This window comes from Motacilla alba, chromosome 1A, assembly GCF_015832195.1.
Source record: "Motacilla alba alba isolate MOTALB_02 chromosome 1A, Motacilla_alba_V1.0_pri, whole genome shotgun sequence".
Taxonomy (NCBI): Eukaryota; Metazoa; Chordata; class Aves; order Passeriformes; family Motacillidae; genus Motacilla; species Motacilla alba.
In genome coordinates, this window is record NC_052031.1 from 24,448,512 (window position 1) to 24,462,432 (window position 13,921).

The 13,921-nt window shown below is 40.3% G+C and overlaps 1 protein-coding gene across 1 annotated transcript; it reads right to left on the reverse strand.

Annotated features, from left to right (window-relative positions):
- Positions 1-1,012: 1,012 nt before the first annotated feature.
- CAV2 (caveolin 2) lies at positions 1,013-10,812 on the reverse strand. Its single transcript, XM_038155054.1, has 3 exons — positions 10,345-10,812; positions 10,020-10,207; positions 1,013-3,175 (listed from the first exon to the last, which is right to left on the reverse strand). The coding sequence occupies exons 1-3, from the start codon at positions 10,495-10,497 to the stop codon at positions 3,025-3,027; spliced, it is 492 nt and encodes a 163-aa protein (XP_038010982.1). The 5' UTR covers positions 10,498-10,812; the 3' UTR covers positions 1,013-3,024.
- Positions 10,813-13,921: the final 3,109 nt, after the last annotated feature.

Genomic DNA, 13,921 nt, shown 5'->3' on the forward strand with positions numbered 1-13,921 from the left:
CACACTTATTATTTGTAATAGCTCTAGCATGATGACGGAAATCTACTCCTGTTATGAGCAATAACATTTTCCCCATTCCACAGACACGAAGATGCATCACAGCAATCTGAATCGGGCATAAATTTTCTTACATTTGTTGCAAACAATGAGACTCAGTTTCTGGACTCCTTTGCCTAAATTCTCATTTGTAAGTTGCTTTTAAGGGATCAGCTGGCACGGTTTGTCCACATTTCAAACAAATTGGAGACAAATCTGCTCCTACATCGAAGAGCACAGTTCAGAGCCAGCTCTCACTCAGTCCACCGTCCAACAGTGCTGTGAGGTACTCACAGTATATGCTGTGCCAGACCTTCAGGATGTATGTCAGAACCATAAAACCCTGAGAATCCTTGCCAGCCAGAGTTGCCTGGGGCACATTCACACCTGAGTATTGGAGAGTCTGTAAAAATTTCTACTTCCTTCCACTCCTTTTATGGACAAAGTATGAGTGTTTGCCAAGCATCTAATATTTTACCCAAAGTCTGAGAGAGCACTTTTTATTTTTTTATAGTAAAGGCACACCTGTTCCAGAGAAAGATATTACTACAAATATCTAAGAAATGAAGAGCTTTAATTACAAGCTTGCTTGAGTCTTGTAGCAGCTAGAGAAATGGTGAAAACTAACTAATGACAAGTCTAAATTAAAATCAGAACAAACCAAACTATTCTACTTAATTGTGGTAGCTAGAGCCAGTTGACTTCAGTAAGCTATTTAAGAATGCCTATATCCAAGAATGCATACCATAAAATGATACATCTTTCTCTGGGGAATGGCCTCATTCTCAAAACTTGAATTGCAGACTTGGGTTCCTTCAAAGCTTAGGCTTTTATAGGACTCATTTTAGACACAAGAACTAGTACTGATTGATTTATTTTCTTTTTCTCTTTCAAATGAATTCATCAAGGGGATATTTTTCAGTGGAAAATATCTTTGTAAAAGTCCTTGGACGCTGTAAAAGAAAATAACTCTCAAAAGAGTTCAAGCCTAGCCTGGCCAGTTTTTATTTTCAAAAGAGTTATTTCCATTTTTAACACAAGAAAGGTATTTTGAAGAACACATCTGAAAAACAAGCTAACTTCTTGCAGAATAAAAAGTACAAGAGCAGTTTCCATGGGCACTAATCATTATGATCCAGTTTTTTAAAGCCATATGAATCCCTCTCTAAATGGCACAAATGCTATAAATACTTTTAATATACAAAGATGTTCTTAATTTACAAAGAATATCCAGGTAGCTTTAAGAGGCCAACAGACAAGAAAAGGAAAATTCTGCAGCTCATCTGTAAAGAAAGCGTGCGCCTGTAAAAATAATTAAGCATTATTTTGAATGTTGCTGAAATTCTGCAGAGAGACCTACTTCAGAGACAGCAATCATTCTGTAGGGGTTAATTGCATACAGAGATATGTAATTTTCTACGATAAAGACATTAAATGCAGTTGATAGTAGCAGAACTGTATTGATACTCATCTGTTTCTTTACCTCTCAGATATTTTGGAAGAACTGCATGGTATTCTATGGTGTTTGGCATTTTAAGAGTTTGTTTAAAAGCTGAAACATCTGAAAAGAAATGAAGTTGAAAATGGGAAACAGCTGACATTTTATTATTTTATTAGATATCTCTTGTTTGATAAGAAATTTGAGACATTTTAGAAAATAACATTCTAAATCATACAAACATTTTACAATTGCAACTTACCATCTGTATTTAAATAAAACAGCAGCACAAGCCCATCAGAAGGCTAATGTAATTTTAATGTACCTCTGCACATTTTCTGTTATTCTGGTTTAAAAAGTCATATTAGGTGCAGAAGAAAGAAGGGTCTTTTTCAGGGGTTAGGTTTTGAAGTAGTAAAAAAGCAACAGAGAGAGTCAAGTCAATAGGTTAGGAGAATTAGACAAGGATACCAAGTACACTCACTTGCCTTCTATAAGAGCTTGCTACCTAGTTAAAGTGCTAGCATAGTGTCTATTGCTTTAAATATCACAATGTTCACACCAATAATATACAGAAATAGGCAGGGTAGTATTTATTACACCCAATTTTTAATAAAAACCATTTCTCATAAACAGATATTTCCAAGTCTTTTGCATAATCGTGTATAAAAACACTTATAATCTTTGCTTTTACACACAATCATATATAATTAATATATTAGAATTGCACAGCAACACTCAAAATCTACTCAATTTAGAAAAGGAAATTTTAGTTATCTAAAATAATTTTTGCAGTGTCTCACTCTTGCTGCTTAATAAGTTGGTTAGAATTCAAATACTAGAGCAACTGTGCTTCATAGAAACCTGATCAACTGTCATTTACAAAGGTACAAAATATACAGCAAAGTTAATCTCTCATTAAATAAAATATACAGATTAGCTAATGTTACAGATCATTAACTAACACCTTATTTTAAGGGATAAACTTCTAGGGAGCTTCCCCCCTCCCCCCCAATATAGGAGAATTACACAACAGTTCCTTTCCCTGTATATTTATGCAATGAGTCACGTTCACTTTAACTGTTGATAACAAAGGACTGGGTTTATCATTCTGCATAGTGAGGCCAAAAATGATCCCTGGTGGAACTGCAGTAAAGTCAGTGTGAAACCCTAGAGATCAGTTTTATCTAAGGTATCACAGCCTATTAATTTATTTATTTAGACCAATAACACCAATCATTATCACTGTGGTGGCTTTTAGTCCTCCATGAGAATTCTCCTGTAATCTACCAATCAACCTACCATTAAAATAAAGTGTTGCCAATGTACTCCATGATCACTCTGTTGTTAAAACAGTGAGCTATGAAAACTGCCTACTAATTCTTAAATGGATCTCCCTGATAATAAATGAGTTTTAATAAAAACAGCATGTTCCCACTTAAACCAGCCTTTGTAATTTAGGTTTGGAATGAATGGTAAGTGCTTGTATGTTAGGTTAGCAAAGAAGTATAACACCAGCTACAACTACAGCAGTATCACATCTCTGATGTTTACTCTTGGTCCAGGCGTATATTAACCATGGCAAAGCACCGGCCTAGGCTCTGAAAGAATGGCACAACAAAAACATCTGTCAGGCTCTTCCATATAGTTTGCACTGAAGGCAGGACCATGAGACAGGTTTTCACAAAAGGCACCACAACCCTGCAAAAGAGAAAATGAAAAATTTGAAGATTGGTGCTGCTAAAGCACAGGGAAATCAGGATAATGGAACACAGGTGGGACATCTTATGGAAGAGACGTGGTTCCTTACCTTTTATAACTTCATAATATAAATATAAATATTTAAGCAAGTTGAATCTACTTTCTTGCAGTCATTCTCCATCAATTTTGTTTGCTCTAGGCCTCACACCTGCATATATGCATGTGGTCCTCTGGCCAAAATCATTTGTATGCAACATAGGAGTGTAGACACCAACTTTCTTTTCGTTGTGTCTCTGTTTACTAACTGGCAATTTCTTTACATGCCATTCAGAATGATGAACTTTTGCTGTCTCTCTGTACATGATCTGTCATAGCCCTGCTGCCACCCACCGTGGCTGAAGAGCAGTCATCCCCTAAGGACTCACTTGTGCTGTGGTCATATCTGAATGTGTCTCTTTAGGGGTTGACAGAAACTGGAAACAGCCTTTACAATCTGTTCTTGCTCTGCTGCCTCTTCTGGTGTTTCTTTTATCTGTCTGTCTCGCAGGCACACACAAGTGCACAGGCATGCATGCACATCACACACTGGTGTCTCATTCCTACCCATGCCTGCTACAAGATGCTACAGTACAACAGAAACAGGGAGCCAATATCCAGTTACATCAGATTATTACAATACAGGTACATGCCACAACTCAGGAAAATGGGCTGATCCTGGAAAATTCTCATTTGTGAGTGAGAAATTAACATTAGAATATGGTCAGAACTCCTTGTCAGGGGATAAGATCTTTTTATTCATTCAGGGTGCATACTAGAAAGTACTGTGCTTTCATCTCCTGAGCTTTGGTAAGCATCTGGGGATTGCTCTCCATGTGTGCCAATTCCAAACCAATGTCATTACTGGTGGCTTGAGCCAAGCATGCTAAGAGTGGAGGAGAGCCAGAAGTGCACATATGGGCAGCTCAGGAGGGCCAGTGGATACTTGACAACTGACTAAAATATTTTAAGTTATTCTCCTTCCTTAATCATTTAGTGGCCTAAACCTCTGGTCATTTCACTAAGCTGTTCTTACTTGGGTGCAGACAAACTAAATGTATACATAAATAATACAGAAGTTCTACTTGTGCAAGGTTTTAAAAAAAATCTCTCTGCCACACTGAACGTGTTTACTTCCTAAATTAGGTAAAAGAAGCTATAGATTCTTTTGAAAATGATAATAAACTCTGTTCTACTTTAATGTGGCATCCAAAATTTAAGTTCCCAGTCTTGCATTTGCATAATTCCCCTGCAGAACTTTCACTGACTTTGATTGGAATGACAGAAAATACCTAATTTAATATTTCATCATAAGTCTGAAAAAGTTGCTGTGTATTTACAATGCATACTCCTTAGATTAACAAATTAGAAAAAAACCTACCACGTTTAAAATTTTTGAAGTTTAGAAATGTACAGAATCAAAATTGATTACTTTCAGTGTTTATCTAACAGCTTTTGTCATACAATGCAAGCCATATACTAGTACATCAATGCTCTACTCAAAGCTAGCCCAGATGGATTTAAACAAGAATAGTTTTTCTAAAACCTTCTCTTTTGTCTCTGCTGAAACACCCCATATAGGACTGTGAGCATTACTGGAAAATTGTGCCTCTAGTTTTAAACTGAACCCTGTGAACTATGGTGTTTATAACCACCTATAATATCACTGCATATAGAATAGATCATTTATAGAATAAAAAATTAGGTCCTAACCTGTTAGAATACAGCTGATAAACATTAATAATGCAAAGGGGGAAAAAATTGCTATTTTTCCAAGCAACACAGGGAAAGCACCAGAAATGCCTATTTTGTTTGTGCTGACTTCACCTCTTTTCCATTTCAAACAGTTTATAAGGACAATGCAATTGTTCCTTTGATACCACCTATAACTAATTTGGCCTGATTTTTTTTTTAAACCTAACTGAACTGGAGAGAAGCAGAAAAGACAACATTTCTTTTGGACCCTCTGTTGACAACAAAATCACACAAAATACAAATGAAACAAATACCACAATATGTAGAAGATTCACAGAAAGATGTAGAAGGCTGGAGAAGTAGTGATCATAGTACTTGAAATTGCTGTAGAGGTCATTCACACAGTACTGGAACTCAACCTATTTTAATTACTGGAACTCAATCTATTTTGATAATCTTAAGGAAAATAAACATTAAAATGTTTTGGTAATGTTTTTATAATCTTTAAGCACTTATTATTAAATTTTTAAATTTATGGTAAATGCATGCAAAACACAATGTAGGCTGAATCCATAGGAGGATACATGAGACATAATAGCAACCAAAGCTAACTTTCAATTTGAAAATAGAAGTCCATCTACTTATAGAACAATTACTCAAACCTCTTTCCTAAGAGAAGAAAATCCTTTACACCAAAGAGAGTCATAAAAGGTATTTTCTAATTTTTAAATTCTGGGAGTGTGTATTTACATGTGTACAAGTCTGCATCCTGTTCTACACAGGATACCTTATCTGACAGTGCATATTTCCAGGTTATCTGAGAGTGCAATGTGCTTTCTGTGGAGTGACCACTCACACTTAAAAATTAATAATCAAATGCCATTAGAAGCCATGCATTTGTTTTTGTGACCTGACAAATATAATGTACCCATCCTTTGCTGTGGATTTAGGCTGGTCTGCACTTTTGTTCACAGACATGGTAGCTACCCTGGTGCCATACTGGTACTGCTAGTGTTACCATGTAGTACCACATTGGGAAGAAAATGAAAGGTCTGTTGAATTTGTCATCTAAGCTGAAGATAGCTACCTATATGACCTCTCATTGAATCTTGCTGTGTATATATATTATACAATACCCCTCCTTTGACCAAGTGGGATGAATTGTGTCTTTTGGGAACTGTTGAACTGAAAAGTACCAATTACCCCATTTTTTTCCCTCCTATCCTCTTTATTCTGTTCAAGGCATGACAGCTACAAAACTATACCCCTCAACGTTTCTCACTTTTGCTCATGTTACTTTTTCTTCTTGCTAAGCCCTGAACGAACACTGTCAAGAACCAAACACCTCTTGGAAATGGCAGAGCACAGTTTAATTCCCACTGATAATGAGAATCAACTTCTTACAGGCTTGGGCAACAATGTTGGAGTAGTCATGCACCATTAATTGAGATTCCGGCTTCAAAGTGAAGAATCACCCCTTTTCCTGAAATCTTTTTCAAAATGGAATCTCAGACATGTCTTAATACTATTTTTCAAATGCTCTATGTTTCTGTGCTAAATTACCTAACCCCATGTACTACATCATGATTGTGAATTACAAGTCTTGTATAGCTCTACAATTCAAGCAAGCATTGTGAAAAGATGGCTAAAAATTACCTATATGTTGTACAGCTTCTTGTTGCATGCCATTAACCATCGGGACAAGTGAGGCAATGGATAACCACCAAAGCCTTTCACAGTATCTGAAGTGCATTAAAATCAAATATTATGTATTCCAGGACATGGGTAGACTGGAAAAGATAAAACTTCTACAAAAGAAGTAAGACAAAATCCACTTACTTCCTTTCCCTAAACCAAGGGATATGTACTGGACATCAAAAAAGAGGCATCAAGAGAGCACCATCAGATTATACAGCAGGCCTTCCGAGTTGCAGTGGAATTTATTTACATTTCAAGCAGTCAGTAGGGACATGGTTTTAGGGCTGAGTATGATAGCAGCAGTCATGTAAATGAAGTTGTGGAATACAAAAAGGTAAGAAATAATCAATGTCCATATCTGCTTTTCATGTAAGTCCATGGCTCTGTCTTAGCACTGTGAATGGAAGCTCAAGCAGAGAAGTGCTGTAAACACCTACTGCTTTAGCCTATGATGGATAGAGCTGAGTGAGTCCATCTCAGATCCAAGACTCAAGTTATGGATCACTGATTCTTAGTGTAAATATGCAATGTACCAGAACGCTATTCTGATAAGACTACAAAAAAGCATGTATGAAATTCAAGAGTTAATTTCCAAGAGGTTGCACACGTGGTTTGGGTCAAGACTCAGTCGCTGATCTACAAGAAATATAACAATTTTCACTGAGCCACCTGAAAAACCAGAAGTGTTCTGTTCATATTCCAAAATCATAACCTTAAGAGCTACAATCTGAGGACATATTTAAAAGCTTGCTAATTTCACAGAAAGATGTCACAACTCAGTGTGGCCTATATACTCTGGTGAGAATGACAGCCATCAGTAAAGGAAAAATGTGAAGTTGACTTCCTTGAACTTGTATGGAGATCAAGCCTACTTGTATGTAGGCTTGTATGTAGATCACCAGTCAGCTAGCTGGCCCAGGTTCAGCCCACCAGTATCTTTTACCAGGTAGTGTGACACCAGATTCTGCTCAAGCAGCCAGTCTGGGAACACAATATGCTCCATCTTTATGGTTAAAAATGAAAATCAAGTGTATTGCTATATATTTCTTAGCTTTCTTTTTGCAGGTGACAGACAACATTTATTATCAGGTGTGATGGGGGCAATTCAAAAGGTGCCCTTGAGTGTGAGAAATGCTGAGTTAGACTTATGTGGATTTTTAACATGCTGATGAAACTGCAACAACATGTGTGACATCAACAGAGCTTTCTGCTTGAGCACTTCCAGAAGTTTTTGAAACACTTTTGAATTTATCCCCAGAAAAGGCTCCTTTACAACATATCAACATCATCACCTCACTGGTTTGGATGATAAAAGTGAAGCACAGACTTTTAGTGGCAGACTTCTGGGCATGTTTGCCCCAGGGTCCTCCCATGACACTTAAACAGCCGAAGACAGAGTTATAATGGAATTCCCTTTCTTTCAGACACAAAACAAGGAGTTACTTTTTTTTTTTCAGACCCAATGGGCCTACAAGGGAACTAGTACCCTGTATTTATGGCCTCTAAACCTTCACTGCTTTTGCACTACCCTTTCAAATGCAGAATACTGAACTCCTCACTAGCATGGTATCTGGAACACGAAGAGGTGCCAACTTAGAGATGCCAACTTAGTCTCAGTGTGTTCCACCTCTGTGCTGGAACAAATCCAGCTTGAGTTTGTGGGAATATGAGGCAGTATTGCCTTTGGATGGGTAGCACTGGATGGAGTCCAAGGGGATGCAGATAGCACTACTGAGTTATGTGATTCTTTCACATCCATCCCAGGTGCAAGGAAGATCAAAACAAAAGATCAATTCTATGTTGACAATGAACCTGGGCAAAGAAACTGATTTGTTGGGGAAGCAAGTGTTTTCACAGAAAGTCGAGAGAAACTTTTCAAGTGAAGTGCTACATTCAGACAGTCCTATTTCATGGACTGAGAACCCACAGTTCCTGAGATAGTCACTAGGGACTACGTGCATAAATAGTAACTGACCTCTGAGTCCTGGATAGTGAAACCCTGTATCCAGTCTGTGAAATCCAGATACAAGAGCCTTCTGAAGCATAAAAAAAGTGGTACAGTTTTAATAAATTTGGCATTGATGAATTTTTCTACAGGTATTTCACTACTGGAAACCTATATATACTCACCATACCCTTTTGCAGCCACACTGCACACCATGGCGGAGTGACAGCTGACAAATCTACAAATCTGGGCAACACTATGCCTGTGAACTGTTTGTTTGTAACAATTTGGGAACAAGAGATATAGCAAGTGGGCATCCCAAAACTGCACGGCAACTCCTTTGGATATTATGCAAACACTATGTTCCAGAATTCAAGTTAATCAGTTTTCAAAGTGGCTTGACAATGTCACCAACACAAGCTTCTATTGTACTTTCAAAAACTGAAATCTGCACCCACGAGATTGCCACCGTAAGTTCAGATAATCAATGTAGTCCTAGGGTTTTGAGTTCACTTCCAGTTTCTGTATTCTGTTTTCCTTGATAAAAGGAAAAGGACTTCAGTATTACCCAAATCAAATTAGACTTTGCCCAGAACTCATGTACCTGGAAAATCTTGGTTTGCAGAAATAATGTCAATAATCTGCATTCATCCCTTCCTTTACAGCCTTTTGGATAGTCAATTCTTTCCTCAACCTCATTATACTCCCCGCCTTCCCTTCTTCTCCACCATCATCTCCCTTTCTGGTCTCAAAATACTCTTCCTGATATTTTGTGATCTTAAAGTACACATTTTGTATGCTTAAAGTACACAGGTTTGCTTGGACAGCAGTGTATTTGCCTGTGAACTTGTGCCATGGCCAGAAGCAGCTTTCCTGAGCTCAGCAGGGTTTTTTGCTTAGGTGGAAGGGCTTTGAGCACTGCATCTAGAGACAGCTATGCGCCAGATGCAAGGCACTGGCACTACATTTTATGGCAGTAACATAGAGCCAGCTAGGCCCTCAAAAGCTTTCTTCAGTCTGTGAGGAAAAAAAATGAAAGAGGTAATGGTACTAAGAATTTAGTAATAACTTCAGATGTTAGTAATACTTCTGCCTAGATAATTCATTTAAAATAAACGTTTGAACAAATTCTGCACTTCAGTTTAAAAAACAAATTCAGTCACTATTATCATCCCAGAAGCCAGCCAAGACTGGAAGGCATTGCTGTAGGTGCTGTCCAAGCGGGAATACAGGCTCTCTGCCCCAAGAAGCTTGTATAGTCATGACAGACCGCTGGTAAAACCAAGGCAGGGAACTGAATTACAGAGAAAGCATTGATTCTTTTTCTGTCTCTTTAGAAATAAAGCAGTTAATATTAGCTGATCTGGCTACCGGTGGAAAGTCGGCGCCCGGTGGTGGGGCAGGAATGAATGCTAGAGGAGAGGAGTTCTGCGGAGCTGTGGGCAGAGCCCGGACACAGCACGCCCTTACCAGATGTGGAGGCAGCTGAGCGTCGCGAAGACGATCCCCACAACCAGGGCCATCGGAATGGCGAGGACCAGAGTCAGGACCTTGTAGATCACGTACTTGCTGAGCTCAAACAGAGCGTGGCTGCAGATCCAGACCTTGTCGAAGGAGTGGGTGAGCTCGGGCTCCGCGATCACATCCTCGAACCCCAGCTGGAACAAGAGGAGGCTCTACCGTCACGGGGAGCTGGGACGCGGGGAGCCCGCGGGGGACCCCCCTGCCGTGGAGCCGAGCACCGGCCCCGGCCCCGGCCCCGGCCCCGCCCGCCCCGGCCCGGCCCGGCCCGCACCTGCAGGTGGGAGTTCAGCCCGTGGGGGTCGCGGTCCAGCTCGTCCTCCGCGCACTTCTCCGCGTCCGACAGCGCGGGGCCGCCGCTCCGCGGGAAGCTGTCGTCGTCGTCCATGAAGATGCGGGTGTCCACCTTCTCCGTCTCCAGCCCCATGGCGCTGCCGCCGCTGCGCGGCTCCGGCCCGGCCCTGCCCCGTCCGCCGCCGCTGCCCCGCCGGGCCGGGCCGGGGCGGAGCGGGGCTGCCCGGGACACGCCCCGCAGGCCGCGGCGGGAGCCCTGCCGAGCCCCAGGGAGCCGCGGGTCGGGCTCGGGGTGGGCGGCCGCCGGCAGCCCCCGGCCCTGGGCTCGGCAGCTGCTCGGTGGGCGCTGAGCCCTCAGGGCCGGGTGTCCCCGTTCGTCTGCGGTGCCCGGCTGTCACCGCGGGCTCGCACCCCACTGGCCTGTGTCAGCGCTTGGGGCATCGCAACAACGGGCAGCAGAAACAAAAAGCGGAGGGGATAGTGCTCTGGGCCGTGCTGCTGTGTCTGTGGCCCCTTTGCAGCTGTAGGGGAAACAGAGAAAGAAGGGGGATGAGAGGGGGGTCGCCACTGCCCACCGAGGTTCCCGTGCCCGGCCCCGCTGGCCCGTCACACTCCAACGGGATTTACTTGACTCGTGCTGCTTAAACTGCCTAATTTTTGCTGCAATAAAATACTGCATCTGCCATTACAAGTATTTTCACGCCTTCTTTGTGTTTTAGCTTCAATCCATACAAATTATTCCATCTCTTTTATTTGACAACATGTTTTAAACCTAAGAGTGATCTGTATAAAGTTCAGAGTGACCTGAGTGATCTGTATAAAGAGTTACCTGTATAAACAAAATTATTATTGTGACTGCTAAAAGTACCTGATAATATTGACATCCAGAGTGATCTCATGAGCTGCCAGAAGTTCATTCTTGCTGCATTCAATAACCCCAGTCACCTGTCAGTCTCGGAGAGAAGTGATATTACTAATCAATCATCCAGACCTGTTAAATTAAAGAGGAAGTTGCTAATTTTAACTTCTTCCTTTAAATTTTACCACTACATTAAGTTAAGGAGAACTTTATGCTTTAAAAAGCTCAGAAGAAAGTGATATAAAAACAACTATGCAAACTTTGGGTAGGATATCACCTGTTACAATGCTCTGATTCATATTGCATTGTTCTTGTCGGAAACTTCTGCAGAAAAGCTTTGCATCTATGTGGAACTCGTATTAATGGACTTTTTTTCTCCCATATTAGTGAGCTTAGTGATACTCACGTACATGTTTTGGACTAGGTCTAAAAAGCCTGCAAATCCAAGTTTACAATAGGTTCAAAGGCAAGCAAAGAAACAGCGTGATGACTCAAGACATACTTATGAGCTGCATTTCTATCCTGCTTCCCCTCACCCCTCCTGCCTTCCTCCATTGCTCTTTGCTCCATGAGTGAGAAGAATAAAAAAACAATTAAAGTCGAGGTTCTGCCCTACCCTTCAGGGTGCTTCTGTCCAGCAACTGTTATTTTTTGGCCTATTGATATGGGAACTTGAGTGCACCCAAAGGCATTCATCAGGGGTAGCTGCTTGGGTTAGGCACAGAAATTTGGATTTGGTGCTGTTGAGAAACAAGGTAGGAGCCAGCAACACAGGCTCCCAAACTAGCTCCTTAGTTACAGAAGTCAGACCATACTGGTTTGTACCAACTATTTCCAACTTCTCCCCTCACTAGAGGCATGGATCAGGTGCATATGCACAACCTGGGACCTGCTTTTGAACAGCTCTGCCCATTCCCCGTCCCCTCCTGCTGCATCTCACTCAAGCCAACCAGCTGGAGCTGCAAATCCATAGCTTTATTGCTCAGTTCCAGCTTTCCTAAAAGCTAGGGGTTGGTTCTTCTTGAAAGATCTCCCAGATCACAGTCTGCCACTGGAGAGTGGGCTTGCAGTATCAGCCCCATTTATAAAAAACAAATAGCACTTTCTTGTTCATGTACATATACTTTTTGAAATCTGTTATTTCATTAATTGATAAACATTGAGAAAGCCCCATGGAAAACCCAAGCGTTTACCTTTGTAATCTCTGAGGATTTGAAATAAAGTGGCGATGCAATTGCTCCTGAAAGAATAATATTTTTCATGGAAAGCCTATTTAAAAGCAATAAAAGCTCAAGTCTGCATATGACTGAGGATGTTGGTTATTAAAAGCCCCTTAAATCATGCTGTCTTCAATAACTTTGGTAGTTATTTTGGAAAATATTTTATATGACTTATCAAGTGAGATTGAGAGTAAAGTCAGAGCAGCATCAAGTTATAATCCCTGGCTAATGCACAGAATAAGAGGAGGTATATACCATGTTCAATAAGGGGGATTTTTCCAGTATCCATGTTCAGGGACACCAGGCTCAGCTTTCTGCCAGCATGGCTGGAGGGAACATTTAAAGTACAAAAGTAAGAGTAGAGAAGAATGACATTAACAGGGTGCAAATCTTCTCCAATCTTACATGGCTACTCTAATAAACTTTGGACAGATTTTTTTTTTTTTTTTTAATTTCTGTGTTGGTAAACAGCCAAGGAATTCTATCATGTGATGTGAAATGCATATGTATGTTAGTTTTTCCACACTTTGGCCCAGGTGTAGTTCTTTATGTGCTAAACTTCTGCTTGAAGGTAACATCAACTGTTGAAGAAATATATCTCTATTTTCTAACCATGACACCTTTTGCTGCTATGTTTTTAACAAGTGAAATGGTGACATAGTTCGTTATTATGAATTCTCTGTATTAGAGGAGTCTCTCAGAATGTATTGTGGTACAGTGTACACAGCTATTGAACAAATAGTCTCCCAAAAAGCTTGTAATCAAAAGTAAAGGCCCAGGGATGAACAATGGATGCAGACTTATAGATGGGGCATCCAAAAAAGCAAGCAAGGCTGTGGTAGGCTCAGTAGTTTTATTGCTGTTTTTATACACATTGTTGGAAAAGGACTTTTACAAACTGGTTTGGAGAAGGATTACATTGCATGTTCACTGCAATTCCTCTGAGGTGTGAAGTGCAGCATAAGGAGAAACATCTCAGTTCACAAACAGATTTTTGGAGAGTGAAGGTCTTGGCAAAAAAATTTTCATATCTGTCCTTGAAAAAAAATGTTACATTTAGACTCTAACTAATGTGTACTTTTATTGAAAAAATGTGGTGTTCATTTAATTCTTTATTTGTTTTGTAAGGATGTTCCTGTTTAAGCTTTCAGTATTACTTTGATTATTGTAGCATTTTATAAACAGATACAAACCATCTTTCTTGACCAGGGCAGGCATGTCAGTTATGTATCTGTTGGCAACAGCTTTCACAGTTTGACTTAGCATTTGAGAAAGTGCCTGTCTTTGCAACAAGACCATAGGCAATGGCCATTTGGGCCTCATCCATTCTATTTTGCTTGTCAGGACGAGTTCAGCTCTCAGGGTATCCTTTTCTTGTTTTCTCTCTCTTTTCCCTTTTGAAAATATTTGTAGTTTAATCTAAAAGTATCATATAATGATTATAATACAAAAACACTTCACATTTTCAAAGAGATAAA